The sequence below is a fragment of the Eschrichtius robustus genome, chromosome 4 (assembly GCF_028021215.1).
Source record: "Eschrichtius robustus isolate mEscRob2 chromosome 4, mEscRob2.pri, whole genome shotgun sequence".
NCBI lineage: Eukaryota > Metazoa > Chordata > Mammalia > Artiodactyla > Eschrichtiidae > Eschrichtius > Eschrichtius robustus.
The window spans coordinates 15,747,766-15,768,412 of record NC_090827.1 but is presented as its reverse complement, the minus strand read 5'-3'; the positions used below and the strand labels follow the sequence as shown (position 1 = coordinate 15,768,412).

Here is a 20,647-nt window from a genome sequence, read left to right as displayed (position 1 = left end):
GAGTTTTAAAAAAAAAAAAAAAAGGGACTTCCCTGGTGGCGCAGTGGATAAGACTCTGCGCTCCCAATGCAGGGGGCCTGGGTTTGATCCCTGGTCAGGGAACTAGATCCCACATGCATACAGCAACTAAGTAGCCTGCCTGCTGCCACTAAGACCCGGCACAACCAAATAAATAAATATTTTTTTAAAAAACCCAAAACCCTCTAAACTTTGTATATTTTCTCTGAATTATCATGTGGGATTTCAGAATCTCTTTTAAGTATGATGCAGTTTTGATTTGGGCCACTTTTTAGATTATTTTCTCCAGGAAAGTGGGAGTGGTAATGAGCATGAGATCTACCTAGGACATCCAGCTTGGCTACAATCTGCCTGGTACCAGCCCTTATCTAAGCCCCAAGCAAGCACACCGTTGTCTTTAGAACTGTTTTACCTAGAAGTGCAAGATTTAGTGCAGTATTACTCAAAGTGTGTTCCCTTGCAAACTACTTGTTAACTGGTCTGTGAGTACGTTAATACAGAAATTGAAACTTGTATATACAGCAATAAATTTAGCTCTGTTGAATTTAATTAATAGACAATAGAAAAATGAAGCATACAATTTGTAGGTATTTTAAAATTAATTTTCCTAGTAATTCATTTTTATTGTAGTTTAGAAAGTATCAGTGCACAACTTATTGGGGAGAAAAACTTTGACCAGAGATAGCTTGAGGAGCGCTGATTTGGAGTGCTTATAGGAATGGAGGCAGAAAGGCTTGGACCTATTTAGGTCTAGGGGCACAGGAACAAGAAACAGCCCTGTGATTCAGACACGACTGACCTCAGCTCACAGGAGACTCAACTGGAGTCAATACCTCGTTAGCAAAATGTATGTACAGTTTACTCAAGAGTGAGTATTTCTGCTCCTTTGAGGGTCAGGGATTAGCTGTTGGTCAAAAATTCAGTACTTTGTAAGCTTGGCCACAATTTCTTTTCACTCACTTGGGCATGAACACGGAGTGACCTAGTAAAAATTACTTAACCTCTCAGAGCCTCAGATTTCTCACCTGGAAAAGTACAGATAATGCTACATTCTTTAGAGGAGTGCTGTGATGATTAAAGATAGGTGAAAGTAAGCATGCTAGTAGTACAAAAGCTCAATAAATATTAGTTTTCTGTTGACTTCTACAAGATAACCAATGCATGCTATCATGGTATACCCACAATTTTTGAGGGGTTCCATTGTTACTGATTGCTGGCTTTGTTGTATTTTTGTTTTCTTCTTCTTTGCTATCATAAATCAAAGGTTGGAAACCATACAGTTCACAACCCATTCCAATCTGCCCTCCATATCTACTTCCACATTAAATATTTCTAAACTGCAGTTATCAAGGTCAATAAATCTGATGGTTCTTCTCCTAACAGCATCTAATATGGCTGACCTTACTTCTTTCTCCCTCAGTAAACTTGGCTTCAGTGACACCATACTCACTGCTTCACTGCTAATTCTGAGTCTCCTGGGGAGAGCCTCCTTTACCCAAGCATTAAAGTCTCAAGGCTCAGTGGTACGCTGGTAGATTAGATTGTTCTATTATTGTTCTCAATTCTTCATGCCACACTCTAACCATGGCTTCCCTTTGACTTTGAGCTTGAGGAGGTCACATGATTTGGTAAATGGAATGTTAGAGGACATGACACAAGGAGAAGCTTTAGGAGGTTGCTCCCTCAAACTCATTTGAGAAAGAACTTTGGGGCTTCCCTGGTGGCACAGTGGTTAAGAATCTGCCTGCCAATGTGGGGAACACGGGTTTGATCCCTGGTCCAGGAAGATCCCACATGCCACGGAGCAACTAAGCCCGTGTGCCACAACTACTGAGCCTGCACTCTAGAGCCCACGAGCCACACCTACTGAAGCCCGCATGCCTAGAGCCCATGTTCTGCAACAAGAGAAGCCACTGCAATGAGAAGCCCGCGCACCACCACCAAGAATAGCCCCCGCTCGCTGCCAACTAGAGAAAGCCCGCGTGTAGCAACGAAGACCCAATGCAGCCATAAATTAATTAATCAATTAATTTGTTTCTTTGTTTATTAAAACAAACAAACAAACAAACAATATGCCCTTGGTAGCTGCCAGTCCAAGAAGAATGAAGAAACGTTGGGATCAGGCCTGAAGCCAAGCGCACCCAGGCCGCAGAGCCCAGCAGATTTGCAACTCACAGGAAGACACAGGAATGAAATAATAAATGTCTTTAGTGGTAAGAATCACTGTGATTTTAAGGATACTTATTTCCCAGCAAAAAACTGACTAATGGAGATTGGTTCAAGATGGTGGAGTAGAAGGACATGCTCTCACTCCCTCTTTCGAGAACACCTGAATCGCAACTAACTGCTGAACAATCATTGACAGGAAGACACTGGAATCACCAAAAAAGATACCCCACATCCAAAGACAAAGGAGAAGCTGCAATGAGACGGTAGGAGGGGCGCAATCACAATAAAATCAAATCCCATAACTGCTGGGTGGGTGACTCACAAACTGGAGAACACTTATACCACAGAAGTCCACCCTCTGGAGTGAAGGTTCTGAGCCCCACGTCAGGCTTCCCAACCTGGGGGTCTGGCAATGGGAGGAGGAATTCCTAGAGAATCAGACTTCGAAGGCTAGTGGGATTTGATTGCAGGACTTCAGCAGGACTGGGGGAAACAGAGACTCCACTCTTGGAGGGCACACACAAAGTAGTGTGCACATCGGGACCCAGGGGAAGGAGCAGTGACCCCATAGGAGACTGAACCAGACCTACCTGCTAGTGTTGGAGGGTCACCTGCAGAGGTGGGGGGTGGCTGTGGCTCACCAAGGGACAAGGACACTGGCAGCAGAAGTTCTGGGAAGTACCCCTTGGCCTGAGCCCTCCCAGAGTCTGCCATTAGCCCCACCAAAGAGCCTGTAGGCTCCAGTGTGGGGTCACCTCAGGCCAAACAACCAACAGGGAGGGAACCCAGCCCCACCCGTCAGCAGACAATTGGATTAAAGTTTTACTGAGCTCTGCCCACAGAGCAACACCCAGCTCTACCGACCACCAGTCCCTCCCACCAGAAAACTTGCACAAGCCTCTTAGATAGCCTCATCCACCAGAGGGCAGACAGCAGAACCAAGAAGAACTACAACCCTGCAGCCTGTGGAACAAAAACCACATTCACAGAAAGACAGAGAAAGTGAAAAGGCAGAGGGCTATGTACCAGATGAAAGAACAAGATAAAACCCAAGAAAAACAACTAAATGAAGTGGAGATAGGCAACCTTCCAGAAAAAGAATTCAGAATAATGATAGTGAAGATGATCCACAACCTCAGAAAAAGAATGGAGGCAAAGATCAAGAAGATGCAAGAAATGTTTAACAAAGATTTAGAAGGATTAAAGAACAAAAAAACAGAGAGATGAACAATACAAGAACTGAAATGGAAACTACACTAGAAGTAATCAATAGCAGAATAACTGAGGCAGAAGAACGGATAAGTGACCTGGAAGACAGAATGGTGGAATTCACTGCCGTGGAACAGAATAAAGAAAACAGAATGAAAAGAAATGAGGACAGCCTAAGAGACCTCTGGGACAACATTAAATGCACCAACATTCGCATTATAGGGGTCCAAGAAGGAGAAGAGAGAGAGAAAGGACCTGAGAAAATATTTGAAGAGATTATAGTCAGAAACTTCTCTAACATGGGAAAGGAAAGAGCCACCCATGTCCAGGAAGTGCAGCAAGGCCCATACAGGATAAACCCAAGGAGAAACACGCCGAGACACAGAGTAATCAAATTGGCAAAAATTAAAGACAGAGAAAAATTATTGAAGGCAGCAAGGGAAAAATGACAAATAACATACAAGGGAACTCTTGTAAGGTTAACAGCTGATTTCTCAGCAGAAACTCTACAAGACAGAAGGGAGTGGCATAATATACTTAAAGTGATGAAAGGGAAGAACCTACAACCAAGATTACTCTACCCAGCAAGGATCTCACTGAGATTCAATGGAGAAATCAAAAGCTTTACAGATAAGCAAAAGCTAAGAGAATTCAGCACCACCAAACCAGTTCTACAACAAATGTTAAAGGAACTTCTCTAACTGGGAAACACAAGAGAAGAAAAGGACCTACAACAACAAACCCAAAACAATTAAGAAAATGGTCATAGGAACATAAATATCCATAATTACCTTAAACGTAAATTGATTAAATGCTCCAACCAAAAGACACAGGCTTGCTGAATGGATACAAAAACAAGACCCATATATATGCTGTCTACAAGAGACCCACTTCAGACCTAGGGACACATACAGACTGAAAGTGAGGGGATGAAAAAAGATATTCCATGCAAATGGAAATCAAAAGAAAGCTGGAGTAGCAATACTCGTATCAGATAAAATAGAATTTAAAATAAAGAATGTTACAAGAGACAAGGAAAGACACTACATAATGATCAAGGGAGCAATCCAAGAAGAAGATATAACAATTATAAATATATATGCACCCAACATAGGAGCAACTCAATACAGAAGGCAACTGCTAACAGCTATAAAACAGGAAATCGACAGTAACACAATAATAGTGGGGGACTTTAACACCTCACTTACACCAATGGACAGATCATCCAAACAGAAAATTAATGAGGAAACACAAGCTTTAAATGACACAACAGACCAGATAGATTTAATTGATATTTATAGGACATTCCATCAAAAAACAGCAGATTACACTTTCTTCTCAAATGCACACGGAAAATTCTCCAGGATAGATCACATCTTGGGACACAAATCAAGCCTCAGTAAATTTAAGAAAACTGAAATCATATCAAGCATCTTTTCTGACCACAATGTTATGAGATTAGAAATCAATTAAAGGGAAAAAAAACGTAAAAAACACAAACACAGGGAGGTTAAACAATATGTTACTAAATAACCAACAGATCACTGAAGAAATCAAAGAGGAAATCAAAAAATACCTAGAGACAAATGACAATGAAAACACGACGACCCAAAACCTATGGGATGCAGCAAAAGCAGTTCTAAGAGGGAAGTTTATAGCTATACAAGCCTACCTCAAGAAACAAGAAAAATCTCAGATAAACAATCTAACGTTACACCTAAAGGAACTAGAGAAAGAAGAACAAACAAAACCCAAAGTTAGCAGAAGGAAGGAAATCATAAAGATCAGAGCAGAAATAAATGAAACAGAAACAAAGAAAACAATAGCAAAGATCAATAAAACTAAAAGCTGGTTCTTTGAGAAGATAAACAAAATTGATAAACCATTAGCCAGACTCATCAAGAAAAAGAGGGAGAGGACTCAAATCAATAAAATCAGAAATGAAAAAGGAGAAGTGACAACAGACACCGCAGAAATACAAGGCATCCTAAGAGACTACTACAAGCAACTCTATGCCAATAAAATGGACAAGCTGGAAGAAATGGACAAATTCTTGGAAAGGTATAACCTTCCAAGACTGAACCAGGAAGAAGTAGAAAATATGAACACACCAATCACAAGTAATGAAATTGAAACTGTGATTAAAAATCTTCCAACAAACAAAAGTCCAGGACCAGATGGCTTCACAGGTGAATTCTATCAAACATTTAGAGAAGAGTTAACACCCATCCTTCTCAAACGCTTCCAAAAAATTGCAGAGGAAGGAAAACTCCCAAACTCATTCTATGAGGCCACCATCACCCTGATACCAAAACCAGACAAAGATACTAGAAAAAAAGGAAATTACAGACCAATTCCACTGATGAATATAGATGCAAAAATTCTCAACAAAATACTAGCAAACAGAATCCAACAACACATTAAAAGGATCATACACCATGATCAAGTGGGATTTATCCCAGAGATGCAAGCATTCTTCAATATACGCAAATCAATCAATGTGATACACCATATTAACAAACTGAAGAATAAAAACCATATGATCATCTCAATAGATGCAGAAAAAGCTTTTGACAAAATTCAACACCCATTTATGATAAAAACTCTCCAGAAAGTGGTCATAGAGTGAAACTACTTCAATATAATAAAAGGCATATATGACAAACCCACAGCAAACATCATTCTCAATGGTGAAACACTGAAAGCATTTCCTCTAAAATCAGGAACAAGACAAGGATGTCCACTTTCACCACTATTATTCAACATAGTTTTGGAAGTCCTAGTCATGGCAATCAGAAAAGAAAAAGAAATAAAAGGGATACAAATTGGAAAAGAAGAAGTAAAACTGTCACTGTTTGCAGATGACAGGATACTATACATAGAGAATCTTTAAGATGCCACCAGAAAACTACTAGAGCTAATCAATGAATTTGGTAAAGCTGCAGGATACAAAATTAATGCACAGAAATCTCTTGCATTCCTATACACTAATGATGAAAAATCTGAAAGTGAAATCAAAAAAACACTCCCATTTACCATCACAACAAAAAGAATTAAGTACCTAGGAATAAACCTAGGGAGACAAAAGACCTGTACGCAGAAAACTCTAAGACACTGATGAAAAAAATTAAAGATGATACCAACAGATGGAGAGATATACCATGTTCTTGGATTGGAAGAATCAATATTGTGAAAATGACTATACTACCCAAAGCAATCTACAGATTCAATGCAATCCCTATCAAATTACCAATGGCATTTTTTACAGAACTAGAACAAAAAATCTTAAAATTTGTATGGAGACACAAAAGACCCCAAATAGCCAAAGCAGCCTTGAAGGAAAAAAACGGAGCTGGAGGAATCAGACTCCCTGACTTCAGACTATACTACAAAGCTACAGTAATCAAGACAATATGGTACTGGCACAAAAACAGAAATATAGATCAATGGAACAGGATAGAAAGCCCAGAAATAAACCCACACACCTATGGTCAACTAATCTATGACAAAGGAGGCAAGGATATACAATGGAGAAAAGACAGTCTCTTCACTAAGTGGTGCTGAGAGAACTGGACAGCTACATGTAAAAGAATCAAATTAGAACACTCCCTAATACCACACACAAAAATAAACTCAAAATGGATTAGAGACCTAAATGTAAGACCAGACACTATAAAACTCTTAGTGGAAAACATAGGAAGAACACTCTTTGACATAAATCACAGCAAGATCTTTTTTGATCCACCGCCTAGAGTAATGGAAATAAAAACACAAATAAACAAATGGGACCGAATGAAACTTAAAAGCTTTTGCACAGCAAAGGAAACCATAAACAAGACCAAAAGACAACCCTCAGAATGGGAGAAAATATTTGCAAACGAATTAATGGACAAAGGATTAATCTCCAAAATTTACAGGGAGCTCATGCAGCTCAATATCAAAAAAACAAACAACCCAATCCAAAAATGGGCAGAAGACCTAAATAGACATTTCTCCAAAGAAGACATATAGATGGTCAAGAAGCACATGAAAAGCTGCTCAACATCACTAATTATTAGAGAAATACAATTCAAAACTACAATGAGGTATCACCTCACACCAGTTAGAATGGGCATCATCAGAAAATCTACAAACAACAAATGCTGGAGAGGGTGTGGAGAAAAGGGAACCCTCTTGCACTGTTGGTGGGAATGTAAATTGATACAGCCACTATGGAGAACAGTATGGAGGTTCCTTAAAAAACTAAAAATAGAACTACCATATGACCCAGCAATCCCACTACTGGCCTATACCCAGAGAAAACCATAATGCAAAAAGACACATGCACCCCAGTGTTCACTGCAGCTCTATTTACAATAGCCAAGTCATGGAAGCAACCTAAATGCCCATCGACAGACAAATAGATAAAGAAGATGTGGTACATATATACAATGGAATATTACTCAGCCATAAAAAGGAACGAAACTGGGTCATTTGTAGAGATGTGGATGGATCTAGAGACTGTCATACAGTGTGAAGTAAGTCAGAAAGAGAAAAACAAATATCGCATATTAACACATATATGTGGAACCTAGAAAATGGTACAGATGAACCAGTTTGCAGGGCAGAAACAGAGACACAGATGTAGAGAACAAATGTATGGACACCAAGGGGGGAAAGCGGTGGGGGGTGGGGGTGGGGGTGTGCTGAATTGGGCGATTGAAAAAAAGAAACAAAAAAACTGATTAATGTTCTACTTACTCTACTCTCTCCCCAACCTCTTATCTGAGCTCCAGATCCATATTCTATTGATAGGCCTACTCTCGGGGATCTCTACTTGGATGTGTCAGAAACTTTAACTTAGTATATCCAGATTGAAACTCGATTATTTTCCTCTGTCGTCTTTCATCAAAAGGCTACAATATGCACCTAAGAGTACACCTGACAACTTGTGAAGCTCTTCTTAGTCCCCTCTCATCTCCGTGGCGTCAACATAAAACTTTCCTTCTAAATATTTCTCCAACACATCTAACTCTCTCCTGCACCAGCATTACCCTCGTCTGAGAACATTTTCTCTCACATAAACTGTCCTTCCTGAATCTACTTTTCAATTTCTCTTACTTGGCTGCTGTTGTTCTTGAACTTACTTTTGTCTCCCTCTAATACATTCAATACTCTGCAGCGGAGAAAATTTTTCTAAAAAGCAAATCAAATCACATCAATCTCCACTGCCACTCCTGCTTAAACATCCCCTTTAGAACACAGACAAATTTCCCGTCTCCAGGCTCAAATCCCACCACGTCTCCTCCCATTATGCCAAGCTTCTCCTTCCCACCACAGAGAACTTGCATTGCAGTTAACCATGCCTCAACACCTTCTTCCAGATCAACTTAGAACACTTCAATGGCCTATAAGGAAAATAGGACAAAATATTTGAAAGTGAGATAATTTTGGAAAACCTGAACGTATGATCACCTGAACTACAGCTCAAAGGGCACACACAGATTCACTCTTAACTACTACAGACTCACACAAAATAGTAAAATATCTCCCTAATATGCTTCATCCTGCTAATTTTCTCTTCTTCAGAAAACTTTGTAATTTTCCTGATACTTTTTCTGTTTACTGCAAAAAGGTAGTGTTCCCAGGAAACACTGTCTGAGCTTTGGAGTCATTTTAACTTGGCGTAAGGGCTCAGAGATTGCCACCTTGTTCTATCATACAAGGGCCAAGTTACTAGACCTCTCTGGGCCCTGAATTCCTTAGGTCTAAAGGTAAGAAAGAAGCATTCCCTACCATGCTGAGTTGTTGTGCTGATTAAATGAGACATATGTTTATGAATATACCCAAATTTCCTCCTTGTGTCATTCAGTTAATAAATATTTCTTGAGCTACATATTTCAGGATACACTGGTGAGCTTATATTAGATAGATCCCACTTCATAGGAAGCTTTAAAAAAAAAAGGTCTCAGCATGAAAAAGAAAAGCATTCAACTCAGCTTCATGCTTCTTCCTGGGGAATGAGGTCCCAAATGGTTGCCCAGATATTCTGCCCAGAGTTCAAACCCAGCAGCCCATCTTCCTATTTGGGTCCATTATCCTCCTTGAGGGAGACTCTGCTTCTCTGACATTTTAACTCCTGAGACCCGCACTTGTCTTGTTATCTCAGCCACTTCGCCCTGGACACACTCTGGCCTCTTTATTTACTGTTGTCCTCACCCTGGGGAGTCAATGCAGGGACACTGACCAAAAAAATGCATGTGGCTGCATAAAGACGTGTAAGGAAGAAAGAGGCAAACAGTGCAGTTTCAAACGTTAGAAAGTATTTATACAAACATGATTAGCTACTAAGGAGTTTATTCTCTAGTACTTAGCGTCTTAATCTTAACTTCTGGTGGGCTCACATAAACTCTATTACTACGCTGTTTCCCAGAGGCAGTTTATAAATATTCTTAACAGCTTAGGTGTTCTTTCCAAAATACTAACACCATCACCATAATAAATGTTAGAACAAACAAACAAGAAAACACATTTGACACCCCTGCTATTGCATTTATTTTGGGGACTGAGGTCTTTTGAAAGAAAATAATTGGTTCTTGCTCCTTGACAGGGACCCTGGGATCTGTGCTCTCTGTTTACGTGCACACATGATGTTTGCAGGAAGAATGACCTCAGAACAACGTTTCAGGGCAAAATGCGATTCAGTACTTCTCTACATACAGGCACAGCTCTGAGAGTTAATGGGTTTAGGCCCTATTCCCCAAAATGTGTTCTTGGAAACACTAGCCTACAATTCTATAGTCAAAAAAGGATGGCTTTCTATTAAAACTAGAGTTAAATAATTTATATGACCAACCTGCAAATATTGTTGACTGAGTCTTCTGGACAATGGTGGTGGCATTTACATCGCAAGATCTTTGGGCGAGGGGTGAGGGCTGTACTCTCACCATCCTCTTTCTTGGTGCCCACATTCAATTTTCCTGAACTTCGTAAAAGCATGTTATCAAGCAAGTTTGCTGAAAATAAGAAACAGTAAGAGTTTAAGCATCTTTGGGATAGCCCAGCCACAGTCTTCTGTCCAAAGAATGATGATATTAAACAAAATATTAGTAATCATAATAGTTAAACATTTAAACAGAAAACATATTCTGATGTTTTGACACTAAAAATTATACTTTCTATATGATATATATGTCTCATTAGAAATTCTCATAATCCTTTCAGAATAGTAGTTTCTACATTAAGTTATAATACTTGTATTTGATTGAGTGCAGGCAGTTTAATGACCCACTATTATATAGATTATCTCTACTCTGTATGGTAATGCTGTGAGTAAATATAACCATTCCCATTTTCAGATGAGAAAATTAAGACTCGAAGTTTAAGTGATCTGCACCCAGCTCATAAGTCATGAAGCCAGCATTTAAACCCAGGTTGTCTGGGCCCTAAAACTTTCTACCAGTCTCTTTACTTTAGAGTTCTCTTCACTTTAGGTATACCATGTATTTTTTAAAGAAATCATTAAAAATATTTGACCTGCAACATTCATTAGGAAGATAAAAATTTAATTATCAAGATATACAAGCGAAAGTGACGACCTATTACGGTAGCAATGATTCTACATCTTCAATGGAAGATACGATAGTAGACATGATGTTTAGAGACAGATTTTTCTGGGTTTTAAAGTAGGCTTTACTGTTTACCAGTTAGTTGACATTGAATAACTTTACAAATAATCCCACTGTGCTTCATTTTCTTATCATCAAATTGGAGATAATTATAAGCACCTACCTCATGTCAAGAGCTTAGAGTGGGTATGTTACATAGTATTACTTGATAAATGTTAGCTAATGTTATTGGAGAAATCTAATTTTTTACCTTTTAAATAGTAAGACAATGTTGCACAACCTAGGGTGACATATCACTGAGACAGTTTTCATGTTTTCTTCTTTACCACCACTTCTGGAAAGTAAGGATGCTTCAGAAGGAGGCATAGATTAATTGACAACAGGTTTCAGGCATTGTGGTAAGAGCTCTCCTACATGCTATGTCACTGTATAAATTGTCACCCTGAGCAATGTTTGATTTAAAATCTCACAACACATCCAGTTTGCCTACAGTTAAATACAATTTCAACAAAAATATTATCTAAAAGATACTGGATTAAAAAACTGAAATTCTAGATCAGAAGTACAGTATACACAATAGATATGTACAGTGTACATTTGTTATTTTTAACTACAAATTAGTGCCTCCAACCACTGGTTATATCAGAGAATGAAGAGTTTAGAAAAAGGTCTGTGATGATTTATCCTGACTTTCTCTATGTTACGCTAATTAGTTGAATTTTTAGAAAGTAGTAATTAAAGGAAAAAAGAATAAAGTATGTTAGATCCATTTACCAGAATTTCCCCCAATCATTAATTCTAATATTTCATTAGATTTTTCAAATTTATGTAAGATGTACACCTAAAACAGTTCCTTATATTTTAGTCTGCAGAAGACATATCAATTGTAATATATGAAGAGTCTGTTATGTTCAGAATCCTGGGCCACCCACAGTGATTCTGATTCCACAGGTCTCAGGCGAGCCAAGGGAAAGGCGTTATTCCACAAGACCCCAGGTGACTGAGACAGATGATGTGCAGACTCCACTGTGAGAAAACTAGGACTAGATTAAGTAAATATTTATTTAATCCAACCACAAAATTAATCCCAATAGGTGTTTATTATTTCTATAAAATCAGTGCTCACCCTTAAGTTAAATTCCAAAATAAAGTGAAGTTAAACACAGTTCATGTTAGTATCTTGTATTTAAAGCCTGCATAAATGCCCTAGCACCACTTGCTATCCAGGTGCAGTAGGTATTGGTATGCCTATATATCACCCTGCCATGTTGGTTTCCTTCTTTTTAAATCTGGTTCTCAGTCTTACTAACTTTATGACCTAAATTACCTCAAAGTAACTCAAAGTGATGAAGGTAAGATATTTAAAACTTATTACATCCTGCTTTCTTCCATACCAGGCCCCTGCTCTTTGAGGTTTTTAAAAACAAAATAATAAAAATTCATTTATTATGCATATGTCTACTTAGCAAACACATATTGGGTGCCTACCTTGTTCCAGACACAGCCTAGGTAAGTAGGATGAACTAAACATACACAGAATGTACCACCTGGTGGGAAAAGTTGTTAAATGGAATATTCACACAGAATGGTCTACAGTATAAAAAGAAACACCCTTATACTATTGGAAATAAGATGTCATTTTGTAAAAAACATTTTAAGACAGGATCCATGATTTTCTCACATTTTAATTTAAACAAAATACTGATATAAAATTTAGTTAGAAGGAGATTCTTTGTGATATTGCTTTTTATTTATTGCAAAAGCTTTTGCACAGCAAAGGAAACCATAAACAAGACCAAAAGACAACCCTCAGAATGGGAGAAAATATTTGCAAATGAAGCAACTGACAAAGGATTAATCTCCAAAATTTACAGGGAGCTCATGCAGCTCAATATCAAAAAAACAAACAACCCAATCCAAAAATGGGCAGAAGACCTAAATAGACATTTCTCCAAAGAAGATATACAGATTGCCAACAAAGACATGAAAGAATGCTCAACATCATTAATCATTAGAGAAATGCAAATCAAAACTACAATGAGATATCATCTCACACTGGTCAGAATGGCCATCATCAAAAAATCTATAAACAATAAATGCTGGAGAGGGTGTGGAGAAAAGGGAATCCTCTTGCACTGTTGGTGGGAATGTAAATTGATACAGCCACTATGGAGAACAGTATGGAGGTTCCTTAAAAAACTAAAAATAGAACTACCATATGACCCAGCAATCCCACTACTGGGCATATACCCTGAGAAAACCATAATTCAAAAAGAGTCATGTACCAAAATGTTCATTGCATCTCTATTTACAATAGCCAGGACATGGAAGCAACCTAAGTGTCCATCAACAGATGAATGGATAAAGAAGATGTGGCACATATATACAATGGAATATTACTCAGCCATAAAAAGAAACGAAATTGAGTTATTTGTAGTGGGGTGGATGGACCTAGAGTCTGTCATACAGAGTGAAGTAAGTCAGAAAGTGAAAAACAAATACCGTATGCGAACACATACATATGGAATCTAAGGAAAAAAAAAAAAAAGGTCATGAAGAACCTAGGGGCAAGACGGGAGTAAAGACACAGACCTACTAGAGAATGGACTTGAGGATATGGGGAGGGGGAAGGGTAAGCTGTGACAAAGTGAGAGAGTGGCATGGACGTATATACACTACCAAATGTAAAATAGACAGCTAGTGGGAAGCAGCCGCATAGCACAGGGAGATCAGCTCGGTGCTTTGTGACCACCCTGAGGGGTGGGATAGAGGGAGACGCAAGAGGGAAGAGATATGGGAACATATGTATATATATAACTGATTCACTTTGTTATAAAGCAGAAACTAACACACCATTGTAAAACAATTATACTCCAATAAAGATGTTAAACAAACAAACAAAAAAAAAACCCAACAATATAAAAGAGGTCCGAAGGAGACACTAGCAATAAAAACTTGGTAATCAGAAGGTAAAAATCATCCTTTCTATAGAGATTGTGAAGATGAAATATTGTTGCATAATATTTCTAAAATGTTTAACACTTTAACATGTAGTCAGAATACATGATATTTTACCAAAAACACATTCATAAGAATAAAAAGATAAGTATAGCTAGCTCATAATAGACACCATTTCTATAAACTGAGTTAACAGACAACATACTGAATGAACATATAAGGCTTCCTTCATACAATGTGACCCAAACAAGTAAAAGTAGTGAGATGATAAATGACTGCTTTTAATTAGCATTAAATAAATGGATAATTAAATGCAAATCTGAGACAAGTGGAGAGTTCTTTATTTGCTTTTGCCAAAATAATCAAGGGAGTAATCCATAAAAGTATGTAATTGCTACTTAGGAGTCAATTCATCTATATGTGTTTAATTCCTTATGAAATGAAAATCGTTATCACACGATTCACAACATTTCCAATCACAAGATTAAACTAAAATAATTAAGTGATAATTTGGAGGCTAAAAGGAGAAGACAAGGGAGAAGAGAAGCAGTAGCAACAGAACGAATAAATATGATTAGACTCAACTTAAAAGCTAAGAGCACAGTTAAAAAGAAAGATTATGATATCTAAATTGAGGTATAATTGCCATACAATATTAGTTTCAGGTGTACAACAACGTACCACATCTTCTTTATCCATCCCTTGCTGGACACTTCTGTTGTTCCATATCTTGGCCATTGTAAATAATGCTGCAATGAACATAGAGGTGCATATATCTTTTCAAGTTAGTGTTTTTGTTTCCTTGGATAAATACCCAGAATTGGAATTGCTGAATCTCATGGTAGTTCTATTTTTAATTTTTTGAGGGAGCTGCATACTGTTTTCCATAGTGGCTGCACCAATTTACATTCCCACCAACAATGTACAAGGGTTTCCTTTTCTCCACATCCTCACCAGCATTTGTTATCACTTGCCTTTTTGAGAACAGCCATTCTAACAGGTGTGAGGTGATATCTCACTGAGGTTTTGATACATATTTCCTGATTGATTAGTGATGTTAAGCATTTTTTCATGTACCTGTTGGCCATCTGTATGTCTTCTTTGGAAAAATGAATATTATTCAGATCCTCTGCACATTTTTTTAAATGGAACTTTGTTTTTTTGCTACTGAGTTGTGTAAGTTCTTTATATATTTTGGATATCAACCCCTTATCAGATATACGATTTGTAAGTATCCTCTCCCATTCAGTAGGTTGCCTTTTCATTTTGTTGAGGGTTTCCTTTGTTGTGCAGAAGATTTTTAGTTTAAGGTAGTCCCACTCGTTTATTTTTGCTTGGCTTTGCTTTTGGTGTCAAATCCAAAATATCAACACTAAGACCTATGTCAAACAGCTTACAACCTACCTTTTCTTTGATGAGTTACATGCTTTCAGGTCTTACATTCAAGTCTTTAATACATTTTGAGTTACGTTTTGTGTATGGTGTAAGATAATGGTCCAGTTTCATTCTACTGCATGTAGCTATCCAGTTTTCCCAACAGCATTTATTGAAGAGACTATCATTTTACCATTGTATATTCTTGGCTCCTTTGGCATAGATTAACTGACCATAAGAGTGTGGGTTTATTTCTGGGCTCTCTATTCTGTTCCACTGATCTATGTGTCTGTTTTTCTGCCAATACCATACTGTTTTGGTGACTATAGCTTTGTAATATAGTTTGCAAGCTGGGAGCATGATGCCTTGAGCTTTGTTCTTTCTCAAGATTGCTTTGGCTATTCAGGGTCTTTTGTGGTTCTATACAAATTTTAGGGTTGTTTGTTCTATTTCTGTGAAAAATGCCATTGGAATTTTGATAGGGATTGTATTGAATCTGTAGACTATTTTGGGTAATATGGACATTTTAACAATATTAACTATCCCAGTCTGTGAGCATGGATTAGCTTTCCATTTGTTTGTGTCTTCTTCAGTTTGTTTCATCAATGTCTGATAGTTTTTAGTGCACAGGTCTTTCACCTCCTAGGTTAAATTTATTCCTAGGTATCCTATTCTTTTGGATGCAGTTGTAAATGGAAATCATTTTCTTAATTTCTCTTTCTGATAGTTCATTCATTATTAGTGTATAGAAATGCAACAGATTTCTCTATACTGCCTTTATATCCTGCGATTTTACTGAATTCCTTTATTAGTTCCAACAGTTTTTGATGGAGTTTTTAGGGTTTTCTATATATAACATCATGTCATCTGCCAACAGTGACAGTTTTCCTTCTTCCTTTCCAATTTAGACGCCTTTTATTCTTTTTTTGCCTAATTGTTCTGGCTAGCATTTCCAATACTATGTTGAATAAAACTGGCCAGAGTGGGCATCCTGGTCTTGGTCCTAATCTTAAAGGAAAAGATTTCAGCTTTTCACTGTTGTGTATGATGTTAGCTGTGGGCTTGTCATATATATAGCCTTTCCTGTGTTGAAGCATATTCTTTCTATACCTGTTTTGAGAGTTGTTGTTGTTGTTGTTTTTATCATAAATGGATGTTGAATTTTGTCAAATGCTTTTTCTGCGTTTATTTAGATGATAAGATTTTCATCCTTCATTTTGTTCATGTGGTAAATCACATTGATTGATTTGTGGATGCTGTAACACCCTTACATCACTGGAATAAATCCCATTTGATCACGGTGTATGATCCTTTTAATATATTGTTGAATTTGGTTTGTTAATATTTTGTTGAGGATTTTTAGATATGCTCATCAGGGATATTGGTCTGTAATTTTCTTTTCTTATGGTGTCCTTGTCTGGTTTTGAGATCAAGGAAATGCTGGTCTCATAACATGATTTTGGAAGTGTTTCCTCTTCTATTTTTGGAAGAGTTTGAGAAGGATTGGTATTAATTCTTCTTTGAATGTTTGATAGTATTGACCAGTGAAGCCATCTGGAACTAGACTTTTGTTTGTTGGGAGGTTTTAAATTATTGGTTCAGTTTCCTTAAGATCTTCCTAATAGCTAGTCCACATTTGAAATAAAGGGTCAATGAGAAACTGAACTGTTTTATCTACTGTTATAATTATGAAAAAGGATTTATAAAAGAATCACTTTCATATAAAGTCATTCTGAATTTATGCAAAATCTAGCCAGCCTCATATAGGCAAGCTTAGGCATTTTGGATCAAAAACAAGACTGAACACATCAGCTAAGGCATAAAAAAGGCAATTACATGTATATAAAATGAATAATTATCTCATAAAAACATGAATTTAGCCTGACTTTCTGATAAATTTATATAAAAGAAGATAATCATTAAAAACAATGGCAAGATTACTAATTATTAAAGAAACATTACATATAATTTAGTACATTATATTTTCTAAATCAACAAATTAAAAGGAATTTTTTTTCCACCAAGGAAAGCTAAATAGTGAATGGTTTCTACTTAGGTTGAAAAGAATTTCAACAAAATTGATTATTTCTTCCCAGTAACTTTCCAGACAATTAAGGCTTTTTTAATATTTAGTAATAGAATTATAAATAAATCTGACAGAAAAATATAAGAGGGAAAAAAAACTGAGAAAAGTCAGACTGTCCGGAAATGTCTTAGGAATAAATACTACACCGAATAAATCCCTCTTTAGTTCAGTCCATTTTCAGTTTCCTTCCTCCCTCCTACCTTCCCCCTCCCCTAACTCCCCACCCTTTTTTCTCCCTAATACCAATCTTTAGCTTAACAGTGTGAATCCAGACACTTCAGATGCTTCCTGGTTAGCTTAGTTAGTTACATTATAGTTAATCCAGGTCGTTAACTATCCAAATTACCATGATAATACAAAGTAGGGCCTGTGGAAGCCAATCTAAAACTGTTCCTCATTTTTCAGAGGATCACTAGATTTTTTTCAGGAGCAACTGAACCACACGATCACTTCCAAACGTGTGTGTGCGTGTGTGTGTGTGTGTGTGCGCGCGCGCGCATGCGTGTGTGTTCTTAATGAATTGCAACTAAATTATATTCCTTATGATTTTCATATATGAGAGAGATTTACAAATTTTCAGGCAAATTACTCAAACTTCACAAAATAATATAATGATCAGCATGCAGTAGTGTGACTTCCATTCAATTACAAAGGCTAAACAGATGGTTATTTTCCTTGAATATCTTTTCGTGGATATATGTTACAGTTACATACATGTTTTCAGCTATTTTGTGTGTCTGTGTATAGTTATACACAAGTTTTCTATGCCATCTCTTCTTGTGTAAGTTAGGAAGTAAGGCAGAGTTATAAAGAATTTCTTTAAAGTACTCATCTGGAATCAGTGGACAATTATTAGCTGGCAGCCTGGTATAAACACTATAAAATAACTCATTTTTGATGTATATACTTAATAAATTAATTATTTTTACTATTTCTATATTATTTTATATTATAGTATACCCTTCCATATGATTTTTACAGAAAAATGAAACAAGATTTTTATAGAAATATCAGAAAACACAGGACAAAAGCAAATTGTAAAACAAAAATTGCAGTACTACAACTCTGCAAGAAATAAATTTTAGCTTCCATATTCATCCATTATATCCTAAAGTACATTTTAGTTAATGTACTAGTTTTGATTATTTTTTCTCGGTAACATTCTTATTTCAAAAATGCCATAAAACATTTTAAGTTTGTGATATAAAATATTGTTGTACGATATATGTCATAGTGAAGAGAATATCAGAATCTACTGTCACATTAAAACACATGGAGAACAATCTTTATGAACAGCAATAATTCAAGGAAATTAAATCTCAAATACACTATGTATTGATATACTAAGAAATGGATGTGAGTCTTCAAAATTCATTTAAAGATGACATGTAATTATTTTGTGCCACAGGATCTACTAGTAATCTATTTTCCTTTCTTCATTTTTTTACTTTTTAGCTCTCTAAATATCTCAAAAATTAACAAAAATTTGAGTGTCTTCTCTGTTCTACCTCATCTTCACAAGAGGGCAGACCGGAGCAAGAAGAAAAATCGAAATTCATATCACACAAGTTTGTACTTCAAGTATCTTGGGTAAAAAGATTAGTGGAAGAAAATTTGAAAGTACTACTGAACTGTCCAGCAATGCTTTGGGAATGATCCAGTCTAACACTATCCATGTTGTTATGATAATAAATAATGTGAATCAATGCCCATTTCCTTTCTCAACCAAAACTGGTTTAAACAGTACACTGGTTAAAAACAAAAACCTACAATACACAGGAATAAAACTTGAATCAGAGCTTGAAAACAATATTAATTTTCAAGCTAACTTTTAGTGATCCTGAATGGTGGGTTTAAATAGATAACTAACTTTTATTTTCATCACTTAAGCCTTGAATCATTTCACTCAATTTAATAATTTAATTTACTGTCTAATAAGCATATTCAATTCAAAAGTCCTGACCTCAATTTTCATTGCCTAACCCTCTTTCATTATACTAAGACATTTTCAAACAATTTTACTATGTTGTTTGCAACAAGAACTTAGAAAAATATATATATATATAAACAACATGAGACGCAATCGTTAATAAAAAGTTGAAATACGTGCCTAAACTCTTTTGAAAACAAAATATAAATACAACTTAGATTCAAAAATATCAAAGCAAAATCACATGCATTACAAAGAAAGAGTAGACTTTCAATTAGTAATAGCGAAGTGAACTGCACAGGAGTTTCTTTCTCCTTCAAGAGTCTCAGAAGTCTGAGGAGAGAGGGACAAGGGAGGCTGTAGGTGGTAAGTTCTGGGGCTAGCATGCTATAGAGGGGGATGAAATGCCAGGTGAGAAACCAACACCAGGTATGGTCACCAACCAATAGACTCAGACTTGACCAGGATATAAAGTAAAACGGACAAAACAGTTCAAACCCCAGCTTAGCTACTGCCATGCTCTGTTGCCTTAGCAAGTCACTTACCTCCCTAACAGAGGATGTGGAGAGTGGCAGCACACATTGGCTTGCTATGAGAACTGGATGAGAGACTCCAAGTAAAGCACCTATCACAGTTCCTTGCACGTACTAAGAGTGAATAACAGTAAACTGTTGTTTTCTGTGCTGCTGAAGCTTACTATTCAATTTTTTTGTTTTCATTCTTCAGATGTCTCTCTGTCTCTCCCTCAATTGTTTTTGTTCCTTTTCTCCACTCCTTCATCTCCTAAATGTTTCTACTTCTCTTCCTTTTCTTCTTTCCCCATCCTCTTTCTCTCATCCTGATTCTCTCTTCCTCTTCAATTCCCCTTTCTTTTGCTTCATGTTACTTCCATTAACTTTGCCTTTCTGGGTTCATCACTGTGCACAGGAGGTCTATAAAAATATCGAGCTTTTTGGTTTAAGAAACATTGACGCTTTTTTCACAGCTGACTAATATATTGTTATTCATTTTCTTTTTTCCTGTGGTACATTCATTTATTTAGCAAATAATCATCAAATCCATTCCATCTACATAACACAATGGCCCAGAGCACTTGAAGTACCTTCAGTAACATAACAATCTTGCTGGTGAGACAAATCGACTGCATGTGGAACATAGTGAGACAAATCAGCTACATATGGAAAACCAAAAACAGTGTATGAAAAAAATAAAATAGAAGTCATAATGCCACATATAATTGTCAAATGTAAGTAAGTCCTAGGTAGGAGGCAAAGGAGGGAAGATTACTAGGGGTGA

At 36.8% G+C, this 20,647-nt stretch overlaps 1 protein-coding gene across 4 annotated transcripts in view; it reads right to left on the bottom strand.

Annotated features, from left to right (window-relative positions):
• BMPR1B (bone morphogenetic protein receptor type 1B) overlaps positions 1-20,647 on the bottom strand; it is a 430,873-nt gene that overhangs the window by 51,181 nt on the left and 359,045 nt on the right. For all 4 annotated transcript variants that reach the window (XR_011073892.1, XM_068542462.1, XM_068542464.1 and 1 more), the window contains one exon: positions 10,232-10,391. Coding sequence is in view for 3 of the 4 variants with exons in the window: in XM_068542462.1 (XP_068398563.1) it covers positions 10,232-10,391 (160 nt within the window). In the remaining variant the exon portion in view is untranslated. The remainder of the gene's footprint in view (positions 1-10,231; positions 10,392-20,647) is intronic.